The sequence below is a fragment of the Arachis hypogaea genome, chromosome 13 (assembly GCF_003086295.3).
Source record: "Arachis hypogaea cultivar Tifrunner chromosome 13, arahy.Tifrunner.gnm2.J5K5, whole genome shotgun sequence".
NCBI classification, from domain to species: Eukaryota; Viridiplantae; Streptophyta; class Magnoliopsida; order Fabales; family Fabaceae; genus Arachis; species Arachis hypogaea.
In genome coordinates this window covers 56,118,067-56,139,514 of record NC_092048.1, presented here as the reverse complement: position 1 = coordinate 56,139,514, position 21,448 = coordinate 56,118,067, and the positions used below count along the sequence as shown (strand labels likewise).

General features: G+C 33.6%; 3 protein-coding genes and 1 long non-coding RNA gene across 4 annotated transcripts; 3 read left to right on the top strand and 1 right to left on the bottom strand.

The window, feature by feature from the left end:
• Positions 1-1,253: 1,253 nt before the first annotated feature.
• On the top strand, positions 1,254-5,655 carry LOC112738401 (probable pectinesterase/pectinesterase inhibitor 12). Its single transcript, XM_025788852.3, has 2 exons — positions 1,254-2,316; positions 4,723-5,655. The coding sequence occupies exons 1-2, from the start codon at positions 1,263-1,265 to the stop codon at positions 5,427-5,429; spliced, it is 1,761 nt and encodes a 586-aa protein (XP_025644637.3). The 5' UTR covers positions 1,254-1,262; the 3' UTR covers positions 5,430-5,655.
• Positions 5,656-6,122: 467 nt separating this feature from the next.
• LOC112738399 (putative pectinesterase/pectinesterase inhibitor 45) lies at positions 6,123-9,814 on the top strand. The gene is made up of 3 exons (XM_025788850.3): positions 6,123-7,274; positions 7,529-7,689; positions 8,774-9,814. Exons 1-3 carry the CDS (start codon positions 6,328-6,330, stop codon positions 9,463-9,465), a joined length of 1,800 nt encoding a protein of 599 aa, XP_025644635.1. The 5' UTR covers positions 6,123-6,327; the 3' UTR covers positions 9,466-9,814.
• Positions 9,815-9,916: 102 nt separating this feature from the next.
• Positions 9,917-13,677, top strand: LOC112734590 (uncharacterized). Its single transcript, XR_011869738.1, has 2 exons — positions 9,917-10,233; positions 13,038-13,677. It is a non-coding gene; the product is annotated as an uncharacterized lncRNA (long non-coding RNA).
• A 190-nt stretch (positions 13,678-13,867) lies between these two features.
• On the bottom strand, positions 13,868-17,920 carry LOC112738400 (exosome complex exonuclease RRP46 homolog). The gene is made up of 9 exons (XM_025788851.3): positions 17,424-17,920; positions 16,249-16,422; positions 16,007-16,120; positions 15,700-15,800; positions 15,397-15,417; positions 15,186-15,258; positions 15,037-15,104; positions 14,490-14,622; positions 13,868-14,347 (listed from the first exon to the last, which is right to left on the bottom strand). The coding sequence occupies exons 2-9, from the start codon at positions 16,352-16,354 to the stop codon at positions 14,232-14,234; spliced, it is 732 nt and encodes a 243-aa protein (XP_025644636.1). The 5' UTR covers positions 16,355-16,422; positions 17,424-17,920; the 3' UTR covers positions 13,868-14,231.
• Between the last annotated feature and the right edge of the window lie 3,528 nt (positions 17,921-21,448).

The following is a 21,448-nucleotide window of genomic DNA, read 5'->3' as shown; positions in this document are numbered from 1 at the left end:
AAAAATATATGGTAAAATATCATACTTTATAAAATAACTAAAAAAAAATTAAAAAGATCTATTTTTCTGCTTTGAGGTCCTTCATTTTCTGTTTAATGTGCAGCTGTTGCGCACCATGCTTGCCCTGCCTTATTTCCATTATTAGCTCCAAAATCCAAATAACAGAAATGACCCGACAGGCAATCAATGTCTTCTTGTCTAAAGTTAATTTCTTTCAGAGACATATATGCTATTTTACAAAATCTTCCAAGAATTTTTAGTTCCTCATAATTTGCCTCTATTTTAGTTGAAAAATGTTTTTTCTTACATAAGAGTGCAAACCAAATAGCGTTGATGGAGATAGTTAATTTTTATTTTTTCTTTTGCAATTCCACATTATTGAATTGATTCACTTGTTAAATCTCCAGCTTCCTTCAACAATTAACGATATGTTTGAAATTGAGCCAATTAATACTATAAAGGATTTCACGGAAATAGGGGAAGGAAATATATTTTCCCATTTCATTTCATATTTTAGCTCCCAATTAAACAATGCAGCATCTTTTGCTTACCTACTTTTCTTCCATTAGTACGAGTCATTTTTTTTAGATATAACGATAGAAAAGAAAAAGACAATACTTAAATGAAACAAACAAATTCTAAATGACTATCTACATCACGTATTACTTTTTTTCTTTTCGGTTCTTCGAATTTGAGCAAATTGTGTAAATTTTATACTATCTACGTTACGAATTATTTTTTTTTAAGAAAAAGTATAGGTAAACCATTATTATTACTTATATTATGATTGTTGAAGCTTAATATAATACCTTAACTCTCACTCTTATATTATATATAGTGTTGGGACTTGGGAAACACCTAAACGAACCTTTTAACAACAAATATCTTCACTCCACCAAATATATATATATATAAAGAAAAAAGAGGTGTAGAAAAACACTCCACTTCCAATAAAATAAAAAAACACTTTATTCCTAAATTATTCTCTAAATCTTACTATTAGGATAATTATCTGCACAACTAATAAATTAAATATGCACCCATTGTTAATTGTGCGTGAGTAAATCGAATCAAAAAAAATAATCATCTAATTAAAAATAATAAACATAATCATCTAAATACCTATTAAATTAAACATTTAACATATCCATTATTCATATTATTTAATATTCTCATTGTCTACCTCTACTTTTTCAAACTACAAAAGTCCATGACATTATTGTCCGTGTGTTTAGCTATTTGATTTAATGCCATTGTCGTATATGTATAATCAAACACATGAAGTTCAAAGCCCGTGTTGCTTTAGATTCTGTTCAGTATTCACTATCACCAATTATTTAAAGGGATTCAGATACTCTGCTTCCTTCTCATCATTCACGAGTTCGTTCCGTGAACATCATTATTCCATGGCTTCCACCTCTCATAAACTCACCTTCCTCTTTTCTCTCACACTCTTTTTATTCTTCTCCTCATCACATGCTTATGCTGCTGTTAACTCTTCAAATTCCTCAACACTATTTCACACCAACCTTTCTTCCTTAAGATCTTTCTGCAAAACCACCCCTTACCCAGAAACATGCTTCGAATCACTGAAGCTTTCAATCTCAATAAACATAAGTCCAAACATCATTACCTACCTCCTTCACTCCCTACAAGTCGCAATTTCGGAAGCCACAAAGCTATCAACACTTTTCCAAAGCGTTGGTGCCTCAAACTCAAACATCAGAGAGAAACAAAAGGGTTCAATCCAAGACTGCAAGGAGCTTCACCAATCAACTTTAACATCTCTAAAGAGATCACTCTCCGGGGTTCGTAACTCCCAGAACTCAAGAAAATTGCGTGATGCTAGAACCTTCCTCAGTGCAGCACTCACAAACAAGAACACTTGTCTAGAAGGCCTAGACTCTGCTTCCGGAACCATGAAACAAAAACTGGTAAACTCCGTTATTAACACTTACAAGCACGTGAGTAATTCCCTCTCAATGCTTTCTAATCCAGGAAATGACGACAACGATGGCGGATTCATGAAGAAAAGCTTGGAAGATGGGGAGCAGTATGATCCAAACGAGGTGATTGTTGTGGCGAAAGATGGAACAGGGAACTTCAGCACTGTTTCTGATGCAATAAACTTTGCTCCCAATAACAGCTATGTGAGGACGGTAATCTATGTGAAAGAAGGGGTTTATGAGGAAAATGTTGAGATCCCAAGTTGTAAGCCTAACATTGTTCTTGTTGGAGATGGAAGTGACGTCACTCTCATTACTGGTAGCAGAAGTGGTGGTGATGGATGGACCACTTTCAGATCTGCAACTCTAGGTGAAGTCTTTGTATCCCTTTTTCTTGCTTTCTCCTCTCTATCATTCACATTTTGTAAAACAAATTTGGATTTAATTCTTAATTTTTTTCAATATTACAATTTTAAATTATATCAAGATCATATAATTATAGTACATAATAAGTAAATAGATTCTAGTAATTTCTTTATATCATTACCATTTATTTGTGAATAAATATATATTGTTTAACTTATTTTTAATATATATATTTTATATTTCGATATATATTCTTTACGAATAATTGATGTGGTGGCTGACTTTTAATGTGCACTTATAATTTTTTTGTAATTTATGTTTCTAGTTTACTTCAATTTTAAATACAATATTATCTATTAGAAAGCTAAGAGGTGTAGCAGCGTTGTCATTCAACTGTGTCTCTTAAACATTAAACAAGGAATTCGAATCCTAGAAATGTATATTGGGATGGTTTCTTGACCAACAATTCTGTTCTTGTGGAACCTTTTAGGTGATTTTCTCATCGGCAATGAATGTCGAAGAAAAAAATCTTGAGTAAAGTATCGTTTTTGTCCTAACGTTTGAGGTAAGTCTTATTTGTGTCCCTAACGTTTAAATCGTCTTATTTATATCCCTAACGTTTGTAAAAGTGATTCAATGTTATCCTACTATCAATTATACTAACAAATCAGATTATATTTTTCAATTATTCTCACTTAGATGTGTTCATTCTCAATTAAGTCTCACTTGGATGTGTTCGATTTTAATATTATACCCACTATTTGTGTTTAGATTCAATTATGTTCCTAGAAAAATGAATTATGTAAATGTTGTAGGAATTAGTTTCAACATTTGATGAGCTATTTTTCGGAGTAGATCATTGATTTTATCCCAGACATTTGTATTCTAACTTTAAGAAGAGATTTTTAAAACTCAAATTAAAGCACTCATGATGTGTACTTGACGGCAGGATAACATTGAATCACTTTTACAAACGTTAGGGATATAAATATGACGATTTAAACGGTAGGTACACAAATAGAATTTGCCCCAAACATTGGAAACAAAAACGATACTTTACTCAAAAAAATCTATTAGAAACTAAAGTAATGCTAGGAAATTAATATAAGCTAACATTATAGTAGGTTAACAAATAAGACCAGGCTAAGAAAACTTATAAAAAATGAGCTTTTACTAAGTTAGATTTTGAAATTTTTTTTAATTACATTTTTGATATTTTTATTTTTAAGAATTTTAAATATTTTTTTCTTATGTTATGTTGAATATTAATTATAATGTTGACTGTGTTATGTTGGCTTCTGCGACCTTCTCAAAAAAAAAAAAAAAAACGTGATAGAGTGCTTATGCCCTATAATTTTTTTTAATATCTTAAGACTAAATTATCTAAATCGATATATTTTGTATGAATAATTAATGGGTCATCTTCACTGGTGATTGTGATTGTAGACTGTAGCTGTTATTTGTTAGTGTTATGTATTCACTATTCAGGCCTCATTTGTGTGTTCCTTTATTATGAAAACTTATGTGAATGTATATTATGTGGTACTTTTCGTCAATAATTTTAATCTTGCTCGGCAAGAAAATATGAGAAATGATGTTGGTATAAATTTGTTTTCTTATTATATAAAAGATAAATCTTTTTTATCTTCTCTATTTGTATTTATATGTTTTATATAAATAGTATATTAAAAAATATATAAAAAATGTATATAATTTTCATCATAAAATATTCTGCTAGTGCCGGATGCTTTAAGAAGAGTCACAGGCTTTTCTAGTTTTCTTTATCTTTGGTTACTGGCATTAGTTCCGTATTCCGTGCAATTGATTTGTTCTTGATAGCAGAGACACATGGTAGAACAATAAGAGAAAAAAGTTACTGGATTGGACATGTTTTTGAATTTAATGAATCATCTTATGAAAATTAATGGCTCCAATTGGTAACTTCAAAGGTTCTGACTTACAGGCATTATCTAAGTGCAATTTATTTGTTACTCCTTTAGTTTTAAAACTATCTATAATGTTATATCTAATTATGTTACATGTAAACAGATAACAAATTATTTATTTATATAAAAAATATATACTAAAACTGAATTAAATAACGTATATATTTCTATATAAATAAATAGTAACTATTTGATAACTGATTTTTATATCCATCTAAAATTTTTATTTTACATCAAGATGCATTTAACTATGGCTATGCATATACTGAATTTGCAAAGTGAACAATGTATTTTATCACTGGAAGCACAATGGATAGTGGAAGCATAGCAGAAGATAAGACAAAACATTGTATTTTGTGCTTCTTGTTAGGCAATTTCTCTCTTATTTTTGTCATAGAATTAAGCAACAAAATAAAATGACAAATTGACTGATTATACATTTGCTCTTGTTTCTCCTTTTCCAGCTGTATCTGGTGATGGCTTTCTAGCACGTGACATAGCTTTTGAGAACAGTGCAGGTCCTGAGAAGCGTCAAGCAGTTGCACTAAGAGTAAACGCAGATTTAACCGCTTTCTACCGGTGTTCCATTTATGGTTACCAAGACACGCTCTATGTTCACTCCTTCAGACAATTCTACAGAGAATGCGACATTTACGGAACCATAGATTTCATATTCGGTAACGCCGCCGTAGTCCTACAAGAATGTAACATTGTTTCAAGAAAGCCATTGCCTGGCCAATTCACTGTGATAACGGCACAATCAAGAGATACGCCAGACGAGGACACCGGAATCTCGATCCAAAACTGCTCAATTATAGCCACAACTGATTTGTATGCAGCTTCAAACTCTAGCACTACCATTAAGAGCTACCTTGGTAGGCCATGGAGGGTTTATTCAAGAGTTGTTTATCTCGAGTCATACATTGATGACTTCATTGACCCAAAGGGTTGGTCAAAATGGTCTAATAGTGATGATGATCAAGGCTTGGATACTTTGTATTATGGAGAGTTTGAGAATTATGGACCTGGTTCAAGAACAAATGGACGTGTAAATTGGGTTGGCTACCATGTGATGAATTACAATGATGCCTATAACTTCACGGTTTCAGAGTTCATCACTGGTGATGCTTGGCTTGGGTCTACTTCTTTTCCTTATGATGATGGTATTTAAGCAAATAATGTAGCTTTATTTTGTTTCACTTTTTACTAATGTCACTACTGTGTCCGATCCTTGGTGGTCTACCTGCATAGGGCATTAAAGAAGTTGCTAGAAGAGTAATCAATGTACAATAATAAAATACATTATGTAGAGTCCTTTCTTGGTTGCAAATTCTAATGTGAATGCAGGGCCTTATGATCAAGAAGATAAAGGTTTTACATGGCAGTTTTTTCAACAACACCAAGCCCCCGCCTCTTCAACCACTGTATATATGTTTGAGTATAAATATCAAAAATAGGAAATATATAATTTTTTTTATGGTGTCCAATATTTTGTGGTATACACAAAATATTTAGGAAGTATTTAAATGGCGACATGGCAAATGTGATTATTTTAAATATACTGGTGTTTATAACAAAACATAACAATTAATACAATGGGAAAAATTAGAAAATTTTATGACAACCAGTTTACATATAGTTAACTATTAAAATAATGATGATTGAATAATATTTGTGTTAAAAATTACTAAGCACACTTAATTTAACAAAATTCTATACATAATTTAACAAGAAACAGTTTCACCCTTAGAAAAATGGAGGGAAGCGTTTTCTAAGTTGGTCATAAGGGGGAAAGAAAATAGGGCTGCAAATGAAGAGCCCTAAACCAACACTTGAAAATAGCAATGCCTGAAATGTCTCTCATCCAGACCTTCCTACTCTCCCTTCAAACAAATGCTAGTGAGGTTCCAAAATGGCTCAAACAATGAAACATGAACAAGGAAGGCCTAAAATTAAACCCTGCTTGCTTCTCTTCCACTCACTATCCCTCTCTCACCTTCCCTTTCTTGGCTTGAACCTAAGGCAGAGCCTCCCTCTGCCTTAGACCTGGACTACCAACAATTCCGACAATGGCATTCCAAGATTTCGATATCATAAACGAACGGAGACGACAGGAGAGGAGAAAAAAGATCCAGAAGAGAATCCTCATCGGTCTAGTATCCACCATTCTTCTTGTATGCATCATAGGCGCTGCGGCCTACGTTGGACTCAATTCCAAGTCCTCCGGTGGAGGTGGGAGTGACCACGGCAAGTCACCGTCCAAGCCGAGTCATCAGCCTACCACCACCTCTGCTTCCGCCTCGGCCTCCACCAATACCAAAGCATTGGAAGCTTCATCAAAGATTGTGAAAGTAATATGCGAAGCTGCAGAATATAAGGACAAATGCGAAAGCTCCCTTGGCGATGCTGTTAAGAATGACCCCAATGCACAACCAAAAGATCTGCTTAAATACTCCATCAAACTAGCTCAGGACGAGGTTGGAAAGGCCTTCGACAAAACCACCTCCATGAAATTTGAATCCGAAATGGACAAAGGAGCGTATGAAGATTGCAAGCAGCTTTTTGACGACGCCAAGGAAGAACTCGGCTTCTCCATCTCCGAAATCACCGCTGATGATCTCAAGAAGCTTTCTACAAAAGCCCCTGATCTCAACAACTGGCTGAGTGCAGCTATCTCTTACCACCAAACCTGCATTGATGGCTTCCCCGAAGGGGAATTGAAGACACAACTTAAGGATGTCTTTAAGGATTCTCAAGAATTTGTTAGCAATTCGCTTTCTATTGTAACTGCAGTGTCCACAGTTCTTTCTGCCGTGCAATCAGTTTTGACTCGCCACTTGCTTTCGGAGAAAAACGGCAGCGCTACTCCTTCTTGGGTCAACAGCGAGGATCGGAGGATTCTGAAGGCGGCCGATGACAAACCCACCCCGAACGTAACTGTGGCAAAAGATGGCAGCGGCAACTTCAAAACCGTCTCTGAAGCCTTGGCAGCCATTCCAGAAAAATATGATGGACGGTATGTTGATTTTTCACTTAGTCTGTTTTTTTTTTTTTTGCGTGAAGACTTATGTACAGATGCTTTGACGTCAAATTGAAAGTTGAAAATGGTAGATAAAAATTTAGTTAAACATATTATGTCGTTTATAATTTTCAATTATCAATTTTAATGGAGAAAACTGTGGGTAAGTTTTCTTATTATTTTTCTTTTTTTGAATTGTTATTTTTAATTGTTGTTCATACGAGCATATATTTTCAATTCTGAAAATGCAGCTACGTAGTTTATGTTAAAGAAGGAATATACGAGGAGACAGTGACTGTTACAAAGAAAATGGAAAACATGACCATGTATGGTGATGGATCACAAAAGAGTATCATCACTGGCAGCAAAAATTTTGTAGATGGAGTTAGGACTTTCCAAACTGCAACCTTTGGTATGTATAAGCTATATGCTCTTATGCTAAATGTGCCTGTTACTACAAGTGCCTCTTAAGTTAATAATAATAATAATAATAATAATAAATAAGGTGCTTGTTATAATACGTATAGTTACTGTGATTATAATGGTTTTTTAACTTTAAAAACACTTAATTTTTTTAATTTAAAAAATAATAATAAAAACTTCCTAAATATAAAAAATGTGACTTTAAATTTAACAATACAAAATATTGCTAAAATTGTTTAATCATCGTAGTCGCCAACTCGCCATACTTATAAACACCATATACCCTATCTATGTATATAGTCTCAACAAGCACATTAAAACGCCAGTAACAAGAGCAAGAGAAATAAAGGAGAAAAATCAAAATGAGAGAAAATAAGTCCAAATTGAAGAATCTACTAAAAGTAGTAAAATGCAAATAGCATTTTATTAAATTTAAAATAGGAAAAGTTTAGGGTCCGGCAACTCTATTAAATTCTGGCCAGCATGTAACCAGCAAAAAAAAGTGAGTCATTGGATGTAATTTCACACCAATCTCACACCATTAAAATCATCATTGATGGCTACAAATCACAAAAATTGCTGCCCCTAACACTCCTCTTTTGGACATTTAATCTATAACCATTCATTGGAGTGCCGTCCTATTCATTTTTATTCATTGCATATTTTGAAGTCTTAAATTTAATAAGAATCTCAAATAAGCATCAAAGTAAATGTACAAGTATCACTATCTACATTATTATTAGAAAGAGAATCTTGCTAGAGAACTAATGAAATATTTTAAAGAGGAGTTAAAATATGAGTTAAAATATGTTATTAGATTAAGACTAAAGTAATTGAGTTAATGGTTAAAAATAATGATAAAAAATAATAAATTTTGATAATTTTTTAGTATTTTTTATAATTAATAAATATTTTTAAAAAAGAAAATAATATTACAAAAAATAATAAAATATCATAAAATTATTTCCAAAATATATTCGTGTATAAATAATTATTTCCTAATAACATGAAATATTTTGTGACATCTTGTATATATAGCTAATTTAAAATTAATTCGGTTTTTGATACTGCAGTGGTGCTTGGAAATGGGTTCTTGGGCAAAGCAATGGGATTTAGAAACACTGCTGGGCCGGAGAAGCATCAAGCGGTGGCAGCCAGAGTTCAAGCAGACCGTGCAATGTTCGTTAACTGTCGCTTCGAGGGCTACCAAGACACACTATACGCCCAAACCCACCGCCAATTCTACCGGAGCTGTGTCATTTCCGGCACGGTCGATTTCATCTTTGGCGACGCAGCCGCCATCTTCCAGAACTGCATCATGACACTTAGAAAACCAATGGACAATCAACAAAACATCGTAACTGCTCAAGGCAGGTACGACCAAAAGGAGACAACTGGCTTCGTTCTGCAAAAGTGTGATATCAAAGCGGACGACAAGCTAGCTCCGGATAAGGACAAGATCAGGAGCTACCTTGGGAGGCCATGGAAGGAGTACTCGAGAACCATTGTAATGGAATCCGATATTGGCGATGTAATTCACCCTGATGGGTGGCTACCTTGGGAAGGCGACTTTGCACTCAAGACACTATTCTATGGTGAGTTCAACAACACAGGACCTGGTGCCAGCACCAATGCCAGGGTCAACTGGGTTGGCCGCAAAGTCCTTAGCAGGGATGAGGCTAGCAAGTTCACTGTAGGAACTTTCTTGGATGGAGCATGGTTTAGTGGTAGAGGCGTACCAACTCAATATGGCTTGTACAATTGAGGGTTTAGTCATATAATTCTATGCTTGTGGTTCTTTGTTGAAGAGCCAGTAGAGTTTGGTGCTCTCATGTTGTGCCACGTTTTGTTCCGCAGTGTGGGGAAATCTAAGGCTCCATGCAACTGAAGTTGCTCAATTTGATTGTTTTTTGGTATTGAACCAACTTTAATTTGGTTGGGTAGGAAAAGTTTGCACAACACTATTACCAAGTGCTTGTGACTATAGGAATTATATACATACTAGTTTATTTATTCTCGCTGATAGAAGCGAAAAATAAGTTGATCATCAAATGTTTTATAGAATCAAATTGTCATTCGTAGTTCTCTACCAAAAATAAATTGTCATTTGTATAGTTCTTAGTTGTTTGTATATATAAGAGGGAATTAAAATAAAAATATATATAAGTCTCCAGTTTTGTTGCAACGAATGTGTGTGATTTTGAAATTTGAATACAATTGCGCTACATGCACATCACTTTTAGCCACCATATTTGTATACTATACTAATACAAAATTCAAAAATTAAAAATCAAAGCCGGGACATTCTTTACACGCGCGGAAATTCTTTCCTCATTCTCACTCTCAGACGCGATTCTCCTTCTTCATTCTTACTCTCAAGCGCAATTCTCCTTCCCTCTCTTTTCGGCGGTACAATTTTCCTTTGCTCTCTTTCCGGTGCGGCACGATTCTCCTTCGCTCTCTCTCAAGTGCGGTGCTCTCTGTCTCAAGCGCAAACTTCTTTGACGGCATTTTCTTTATTTGATTTTGCAAGGTAAGCTTCTACTCCTTGTGCTTTTGATTCTTCATTTTGAGCTTTTTCAACTTGATTACACAATAATGAGCAGAAACAAATTATTATTTTATACCCGTAGAAATATTTGATTATAATTTGGTTATGAATTTGATTTGTGTTTTAGTTTAATTTGTTGTGAAAATAGCCATTATTAGTGTCTTATTGCACTTGAGCACCACGTGCTTATGAAAATGCTTGAATGAAAATATGCTTTACTTCAAGTTTCAGGATTGTGGGAAAGAGCAGCCTGAAATTTTAATCACTTATCACAAATAATTTTAAAACCAAATAAAAAAGTTTGCATTTAATACCACTTAGTTTAGAATTTTCTTTCTAGTTTATTTGGAGCTAGTTTCTTTTAATGGATTATAATCTCCAATTTTCAATGTGTTTAATTAACATGAATTTAAACTTTGATTTAGGTTTTGGTATTTAATCATGGTTGGATTTTTCTCCTTTTCTTTGTGTTTCTCTCTCTTCAGTCACTCTTCCAACGTTGGAGGTGCGACAACTTTCCTTTCGTCCAGACACCCTACCCTCTTTCTTCCTTTACTGTGTTCCCTTCTCTATTCTCCCCCCTGCTCTCTCTCTCTCCTTCCCACCTTCTCCCTCTCTCTCCCCCTCCCTCCCTTTTTTCTCCCTCTCTCTTTCCCTCCCTCCCTCCCTCTCCCTCTCTCTCTCCCTCCCTCCCTCTTTTTCTCTCGTGTATGTTAGTGAATTTAGCTTGCCTCTATCTCTATTTGTTGCCATATTGTATTTGATATGATGATGGTGTTGGCAGTTATTATAATGCTTAAGGCAGTAATGTAAAAATTTGAAAAAAAAGTTCAAAAAGTTGAAGATAATAGAATAAATAAGGGTAGTATGAATATTTTAATTAATTTTTTACTAGAGTCAACAAAAAATTTATAGATTAGTTATTTTTGTCAAACAAAACTTATTTTTTAGAGGTGCAACTTCAATTTCATTTTTCTATGGCCAATTTTTTTAGCGTCCAATTTTTTTATGATTAAAAATGACTATTTACTCTAATACAATTATAACAACAACTTTGTTAGATAACTAACAAGAGATGCAGCCAACTTTAACCAACTCTTATTTGGACTGCACTCCAAAACCCATGAAAAAAAATCAATATACCAAAAAAATCCAAATTACATGGAAAAAATCTAAATTAGATCGAAAAAATCAAATCACATTAAATTTATTCTCAAAGGGTTGTGGATATTTCTTTTATAAAAACATCTACATCATAAATTCCAATACGTTTTTTACTAAAGGACGAAAAAATATCCATAATATACCAAAAAAATCCAAATTACATGGAAAAACATCCAAATCACGTTGAAAAAAATCAAAGCACATTAAATTCATTTTGAAGAGGGTTGGGGATCTTTTTTCTTTGAAATTGAATGTTTCTTTCTTTGTAAAAGAAATATCTGCATTATAAACCCTAATACATTTCTTACTAAAGAACAAAAAAACATTCACAATATACCAAAAATAATCCAAATTATATCGAAAAAACATCCAAATTACATCGAAAAATCCAAATCACATCGAAAGAAGACCTACGGCGATGGAGGGCGTGACGCAATGGAGGACGGCCACGCGATGGCGGAGGCGCGACGTGATGAAGAACGACGACTGCATGCAGGGTGGCTGGCAACCATATCTTCAATAGTGCTGCGTGGACGGCGAGGTCGACGACGTGCTTGACGGCACTGGTGTGGACAGGAAGGTCATGGACACCGCTGGTTGTTCTCTCGTAGACTAGCGCCGATGAAACGCTAAACAGTGAGCGACGGCGAAAATGGTGGTTGTCTTCCGTTGAGAGCCCTCCTGCGATGGATGACAACACGACGACTGGGGCTTACTGGTGCAAGGACAAGACATGACGCATAATAATTACGATGGAGGACGCGCGGCGAAGAGGTATCGAGTGAGAAAGCTAGCTGCACGCGAGGAATGGTGACTGATGGTGGCACACCAAAGATACAAAAGTCGCACGACGTGCAAAAGGAGATTGATAGGAAGAGGAGCGTGAAAGAGAAGATAGAAGGTGCGTATACAGAGTGGTTTGTGGCTTAGGATCGTATGACGCGCATATGAAAAGGGAACAAAACTAAATTTTTCGAATTTCAAATTTAGGATTAAAAGAGAGTTGGCTAAGTTAGCTTATATCATAGTTAGTGTCCTATACTTTTCCTTATAACAAAGGGTCCAGTTTTGTATTCAAAATCCAAGAACATTTGCTTGATTGGAAATGAAATATCATTTTCTTTTCTGGTGTTAAACACTATCAAGAGCATTCTCAAATGATTGAATAATGAATTAACTCTTCTGCTTTTGCTTGCTGTAGCAATCAATTTCTACTCAAACCAGGACCATAACGTGAAATTTAATAGGCCAAACACTTTACCCATCATATTAAAAAGCCTAAAAGTGTATTCTAAATAGTATGGATGGCATTGTTGCCAATCTTGGCAAAGTGAAAACTTGTCTCCTTGAGCTCCCTCAAAAATGTTCTTATGCTTGCATGAAATAATCAACAATAACCAATTAACTTCTAACCCTTCTATATATACTCCTTTAGATCTCATTACATGCATCAATTACTTCTCAGAACAAAAACTACGAAAGATGAGAAAACTAATAGGGGTTCTACAAGGAAAAGCAAAATAAATAAATAAATAAGATGAAGATTTTTTTGCTCAAAAGCACCCTTTGTTCTCCTAATTTTTCTTGTTATCACAAATTGCTTGTTCTCTGAGGGGCAAAAGTGCCGCCAAGTGGCAGAATCATAGGGAAGAAACCATCTCCAGGATAATGTGTAACACGGAGAATGATTCAAATTGTAGCATAGAAGGTAAAGCATACACAACCTACAAATGTTCACAAATCACAAGTGACCTCACACACAAGAGCCACTCACACTGAACAGCTTCCAAAAAGGTGGAGACGATGACAGCCCATCAGAGTGTGAGAACAAGTACCATTTGGATGACACTCCGGTTGTCCCACTCTCTACAGGATGGTTCAACAAGAGCAGGTGCCTGAACATCACAATTCGCGAGAATGGGAGGAGTGTGGTGGCAATGGTGGTTGATGAGTGCGACTCAAGAATGAGGTGTGATGAGGACCATGATTACCAGCCTACCTGTAAGAATAACATTGTTGATGTCTCCAAGGCTGTCTGGGAAGCCTTGGGAGTTCCTCATGAGCAATGGAGGGGGAGAAACGGACCTTACTTGGTCAGATGCTTGATGTTTTTCAATGGGGTGGCATGTACATTACTTGGTTTCTATGTTGTAGTTAAGTGATTATGTTATGTGATACTTTGCTTAAGAATGTTGTTTTGATTATGTTGTAAATATGAACTTTCTTACACATTATATGTATGCGTATTCTTTGTTGGTCTAACTTAGCAGGTATCTCATATATAAACAAAAATCATGAGAGGCACATATTTACAGTAGCATGCCAGAGAGAACTCGGTAAGCCTCTAGAAGGAAACTAAGATGCAAATGAAGAACAATAAATATAGGCAAAATAAAAAAGCAGAAGAGCAGAAAGCTGCTTTTGCTACAAAAATCTTATAAAGATTCTACAATGAAATGAATAAAGCTTCTGTGAAATTAAGCCTTTCTCAAGTACAAAAAAATTAATCCTTAGAAGAATCCACTCACGGAAATAAATTAAGGATAACAGATATAGAACTAAACCAGAGTATACGAAACACCAGGAGCAATCTTATAACCGAAGAATAAAATCTTTACCACTATAAAAGCAACTTCAAGGACAATGTTACAGGAGACTGCAGAAAACCTAGAAGACTCATGAGTGAGTACATTTTTGCAGAGCTAGCAACCGCAGGACAAATACATAATAGTAGTACCTGCATAGATATCCCATGCTCTCCTGCCCTTGTGTAGAAAAGTTAGTTACTAGTAAACTACGTCCAAAGTGGTTTCCTATCAGCCAGCTTTAGATGACTCGCTTGAAGATTTTGGCTCTATGTTCTTTCTCAAAAACTCAGACAACCTTGCACTAACAGCACGCCCTCGTTCTAGGCAGTGAAGATAATCATCCACTTGAAAAATACACCAGGAAATAATTAGATCACAGATGATATAATTCACAGTTGCAATCACATGCTAGGAACAATTGAAAGGTATAAACAATGGTTCGAACATCTGTAACCATGTAGAAAATATTAAATGAAGACTAAATACCTGACATAGCACCATGGGTAACAGATGTGATGATACCATGTGCCGTGGGCTCACCACCCTTCTGCGATGATCTTTCTGGTAGAGCGGAAACATTCAAATTTGGAAAAACTAAATAGGAAAATGCTTTCATTTTCTGCCATATGATAAAATTGCAATGAATTAGAGTTGTGTACAAGCAAGGGAAATAGGAATTTAAAATTTTTAGAAAAATAGAAACAATTATCATAATTATAGTATAAACATGTCAGCTGTTAAGTTCCATTAAATCTAACCAGCAAGTAATCAGACATTTACCGGCAAATACAATAAATGGTATATAAAAGATATTGTTAACACTAGTACATGAAAGTGTTTTAGTGATGAAAACAAAGAAAATTAAGAAAAGATTTAAGCATTTCAGCTACAATCCACTAGGTATTGAGACTTTATCAGCTCATCATAAGTCAAATGCTACATAAATGATGTAAATGCGTAAAAGTTTTTTAACCTAACTAAATTCACTAGACATCAGCTGAGTGTGTGTGTGTGTGTGTGTATATATGCAAACCTCTTCTTCCTGTTTATTTGGGTCCAAAAAGATATAGCCATTATCTGCTACAGAACAACATATTGCAACTGCAGAGAGAGAAGGATTAGAAATCAGTATTAAGCAAAATGAAATCAGTACACCATAAGATAATAACAAGTGTTGATTACCAGCAAGATGTCTCAGGGGTATTCCAGCATCCACGAGTGCAGCACATGCTGCATTTATTGCACATGGAAGTAGCTACTATGTCAAGAAAAAGAAGCAAAAGATCCAAAAGCATGTTCATGAAATACTTGTCTTTATAGGACTGCCTGACTATACACCATGACACACTTAAAGAACAAATACCACAAATCATAAAAGAAATTTCAAGGATACAGCACCATCATCATGAACAACCTGCAGTAAAACCATGAATGTTGAATCCTAAAATACAAGCTCGTATAAAATTTACATGTATATATCACCTTAATACCTAGGAAGAACCAAGGATGTGCCACTAGCTAAAGCTAGTATATAAGCAAAATTAATGCAAACTACAAGAACAATACATATGTAAAAAGGAAAGTTAAAAAGATGCTCAGATTGCAGCATGTTCTTTTACCCTAACTAATTGTGTAAAAATTAACAAACCAACAAAAATGAGAAGGGTGGGAATGAAGGATTCAATGAGAAACATGCCTGTACTATGACTGAAGTGGTGGTATTCGGGTATATTGACCGAATGCAAATGCTCTCTAATGTTCTCTTCAAAATCATCTCATATTCCCTCTCCGCTTTTCCTACAAGGTTTAAATAAAATAAATTAACTGAAACAGTTGCACCAAAATAGTGACAGTTCTGAGTAACCTAGAATCATGACCAGTAGATAGCCATTTACTTAGCATAGATAGAGAACCAAATTTTATAAATTCAGGCATTGGAAGAAAAGAGTGACACTTGATTGAAAATAACAACGAAAGAGAGAGTTATGCTGTAGTGTAATCACCAATTTGTCCAGTCTTCGGTTTCCAAACAACTTCAAAGGAAGCTTTCTCAGGATTTTCATTCTTCCTGGTACCGGCTTTTGGTCCGTAAACTGCAGCAACCACCTTGGTATCTCCTTCAAACAAGAAAAGCAAACAACCATTTCCCAAAATCAGTTTTATTTTTTCACTAAAATTGGAAACAACGCGAAATGATAAAACTTCACACAAAACTAAAGGGGAAGGATGGCAGTGAGAGTGAGACCTTGAGACCAGGTAGCGGAGCCATGAGCACGGTGGAGAATGGAGCGAGAACAAGCCAGTGGCCTTAGCTGATTTGGGCTCCGCCCATCTGGCCTCTCAATCTCCATTCAAGAACAATCAGTAACGGCAACAAGGCTGTCAAACTCGCGAGTCTAAGTAAACTCGTGGAGCTCACCTAGACTCGATTTGTGTGAGATTACTTGTTATGATTTAATAGAAAAAAGCATACATCGTATATAAGATATATATTTACTCAAATCTAGCCATTCAAAATCAACAAGTACAACCAGTCTACCACAAAAGCACAATATTAAACAAAAATAAAGTTATAATAAACCCTAAACCAACATTCTCAGATATCCAGTCTCTAAACAAATAATTCAACAGCCATAACTAAAACTCCTAGCTCTAACCATAGTTATCAGAACCAAACCGGTAATTGACCAGGCCATACGACCAGGTCACTGGTTCAACCGGTGAGTGGGCCACTGATTCACCCGTTTGACCCGGTCATAATTAAATAAAAATGAAAAATTACAAAATAAAATTAAAACCAAAAGTTAAAACTTAAAATGCATGTCTTCACAAACATATTAATAACAATAAAGTATCAATTCTTAGACATAACTAATGATGCAAAAAGAGATAATAAACTAGTCACTAGTACAAAATATTTTCACAGTTTAAATGAACAAAAGAGAGCAAAAGATAACACAATCAATAAATCATATCCAAGGGGTGATCTCAGAGTCGGCATCTATATCTTCATAGGACAAATTTGAAGCTTGACCAACATTTCGTTCATTTTGATTTGCTTCTATTTCTACATTTGTGTATTTTTCACAAATCAATACCAAGAATAATTCATAATAGCAACTGAGTTGTGATGAACACATTTTTTAAATTCTAGCAAAAAAACCAAACAGGGAGCACGGGAACAACAATTTAACTGAACAATTTTACTCTGAGTTGCAGAGAGCATGAACCTCATTTTCAACAACAAATTCAACGCAACAAATGATTTAGCTCAAAAGATGATTTAAAGATTTACAGCAACAAAAAGTTTAGCTAAGTGATTATTTCAGCAACACAACAACAGATTCAAGCTTCAGCGATGATAATCAGTAAACAACGTCAATTGAGCAAGAAAGAACAGGGGAATTTGTTGGAACTCACCAAGTCGGGGACCAGCTGCTGACGGCAAGGTTCGAAGCAAGAAGACGACAACGACGACCAGCCCCGGGATGTGCGACGAACGCAGGGAAGGCGTGCGACTGAGTGCGAGACGGTGACGAGTCAAAGAGCGACGACGACGACCAGCCCCGGGACCTGATGCTTCTGCCGCCGGCGACGACGAGCGCAGGGAAGGCGCGCGCTGACTGCGAGACGGTGACTTGACAGAGAGCGATGACGAGCTTCGGTGCGAGACCGGAGGCAGTGAGAAAGACCGGAGACGAGAGAGCTTGAGTGCCAGAGTGACAGTGAGAGAGATGAGAGAGGTTGAGCTTGAGCTTGAGCTTGAGCTTGAGTGACTGACGAGACTGAGACAGTGTGGTGGCCTCGTGAGTGGGAGAGGAAAAGGAAGGGGAGACGTTCACCGAGAAGATTAGGGTTTTGGCTTACCTTTACTAGAAAACGACGTCGTTTTCAAATTTTTTAGAAAAAAAAAATTAAACATGGACTGACCGGGTCACCAGTTTTGCTTAAATCCAAACTAGTAGAATACCCGGGCGTAGACCAAATATTGATCTATTACAAAAATTTATTATTACTTATATGTTGGTACTAAAAATTATTCTTTTTAATTTTTAAAAATTTTAAATATAATAATTATTTGTACAATTTATAAGACTGTTTTATTTTCGCTTATATAGACTATAATAAATATTTATATAGGTATTTGTCTAAAGTTTATGTAAAAACTGAAATTAAAAGGTATTCGTTTATAGTATATAAGATTTATTTGTACCATATATAAGATTGTTTTATTTCCGCTTGTATAGACTAAATAATTAAAAACTGAAATAAAAAAATTTACATTTTAGTCACACAGACAAAATTAATGCAATGGTACTTTTTTATATTATTAGACCCTATTTTATAGTTACTCGCGGTTGATGTGTTTAATATTTTTAAAGGTATTTATCTAAAGTTTTTTTTAAAAAGAGATTCATGTATTTTAATTGAAACGAATTGCACGATCATAATATCAAAAAAAATTAAGTGATTAAACTTTTTTGATATATTGATAATAATTATTATCAATAATTATTCATATATTATTTTATTATACTTTTGTTGTTTAACTTTAAACTAATAATACATGTCAGTAGCTTCAAATAATTAATTCCACTATTCTATAGATTATTGATCCGTAAGTTGTAACGAAACTTAAAAAAATTAGATCTTCCGTTCGCTAAATACTATTAATTTATTTATAGTCATTTCCTCGGAAATATTTACTTGTTTCATACGTTTACTTTTATTCTTTTGTTTTTTAATGTATGTGCAAAGGAGCTTATACATGTATAGCAGAGTTTTTTGCATTTTACACACATTGAATGGTTAATTTTCTTTTATTATATTACCATTTATTCAATTGCACAAAAATAGTAAATGAAATTAACATTGGTTACAATTAACTTATATGTTTGAATGATAATTTTCTTAAAATGGTAATTTTTAGAGTACACTTTAACAAATTAAAATAATAAATAACTAAACGTGTATACAAATATTGTATTATAATTTTTAAGTATAATTTGAATAACAGATGTTATCATTTTGAGTCATAAATAAATATTTTTAAGTATATATTTATTTTTCAAAAAATTAATACTATCACGTACTTTAACAAATTGTGTATTATTTTAAAGGAGGTTAAATTTCTTATATAATATAATTTCATTAGCACTATTTAATAAGCGCATTAGAAATACTTTTACAATTTATTCCTTATTAAAAGAAATATCTAGATAAAAAAGCATTTGATTAAGTGTTGTTTAGACAGAAAAACCATATAAAAAATCATGTGAATACTAAATTAGATTAATTGGGCTTTAAAATTTTTTATAAATGAATTAGACACCATCACGATTTTATTAAAAATAAATATAAAAAATCAAAATCTTATAGTATTTATTTAAACACGTAAAATAGTAAAAAAAAAAAAATTTACCTAATCAGATGGTTCCCACATTAAGAATAGTTTTATTCCCCAATTCGATGAGGTTATATATATGTTTTTATCAAATCATTATAATTTAGATGTATAGATTATTATTTCTATTTAACAAAATGATAATCAAATATTCGGGAAGAATGGATTAAGTGTGTATTTGGATTACAGTTTGCAAACCAGAGTTTGCATAAAATTGATTTTGTAAAATTGATTTTGATGATAAGTTAGTTTGGGTTAACGTGATTTATGTTTGGTAATCTTTGTATTAAAATTGATTATAATAAAATAAATGTTGTTTGGATTATACTACTCAAAATCACTTTTAGATGAAAAATTACTAAAATAGACATCAATTTTATATACCTGCAAAATCAGAATACTATAAAAAATATTTATCATATAAATAAAATAAATATAATAAAAAATAAAAATATAAAAGAGAGTACTATAAATTTTATAATGTTACACAAAAAGAAAATATTCTATAATTTGTTTTAGTATCGTCAGTACTCTTTAATTTAGTATTATTTTAGACTATAAATTTTTATTATTTATGACTCTATTGTTACTTATAATTAATTTTTTATTTATTTTGTCATTTTTTTATAGGATCATAATTTATATTATTCAAAATTTTGATAATAAACGTAATATATAATAATTACAATTACAAATTTTACAAATTCAGAATAAAAAATAAAAAAATTAATACAAAAAAAAATAGAGTACATCAAAGAATAGAAAAAAATTATACAGATAAGAAATAATAAAAATTCCATAAAACCAACAACATATATTATATGAATAAAAAAATACCATAAAACGTAAATAAAATTCATATGAATAAAATCAAATAAAAATAAAAAAATTTCAATTTGTTAGTGATTGAAATAAATCTGAACGATTTTGATGAAAAAAAATGGAACTAAAAAATTATGAAGAAGTAGGAAGAACTACAAAGAATGACTGTGAAGATAATAGTTACTAGTATCATTTTTATAGAAGAAAATGAAGGGTAGGGTTGGTAAAAAAGAAATATTTGAGCTTCTCCTAAACGTGAACGTAAAATGTGAAACACAGAAGCTACAAATTTGAGCTTCTCCTAAACGTGGGTTCAGAGGCAGAATCAATTCTGCGTTCACAAAGATAAAAATGGCCAAACATAAGAGTGAAACTTTCAAGAAGCTCAAACGTGTTTCTCTCCGCCCCAACGTGTTTGCCAAACACACCCTAAACCATTCGAAATATAACGTGGGATAATTTAAACTTGATTAAGTATTACATTAGATAGAAATAGGAAGCCATTAAAGATGATTTATATAAAAAATAATATAACCGTTATCTATCCTATAATTATATAGTCTCATTAAATAGTTGCCCACTCCCCATAAAGTAAGTTGTTTGAATTCTTATCTGTTCATTAAATTTGAATTTATTGCAACCCGCCCACTCCCACCAACTACAACAGTCTTCTTCTCTAAATATTTCACACAGATGGATCAATCTAATAATCTGGAAAAAACCATGGGCATCACAGAAACAAAATCAATGGAAAAAGGGGTATCGGCACCACCTGCTTCTGGCTTCCTGATTCAATTTGTCTGGCGTGGTATCTTAACTCACTTTTGCTTCACACAGTCCATGATTTTTGGCACAGAGTTTTTTGGATCTAGTTAATCTATAGATGATGATTTCCATGGCTGTTGGAATATAATTGAATCCTTCTGTCAAATTCACTACTGATCCAGTCTTCATGAAACATCTAGATCGAAATCAAGTACTATGTCTTCAATTATAAGCATGTTAAATATTAGAGATATAATTTTCGATTAGTTAACTACTGATTTGAAATCCACTACAACTGAATACATTTAAATAATTTCGTTTATGAAATACATAATGGGGTTGTATTTGGCGTTGAGAGCTGACAACTTTCTTGGTGCGGTGACAGTGTTTAAGAAAATCAGGAGCTTTGTTACTTTTTTATGCATCAAGGATTGCAATCTCCTGCGTTAGCTTG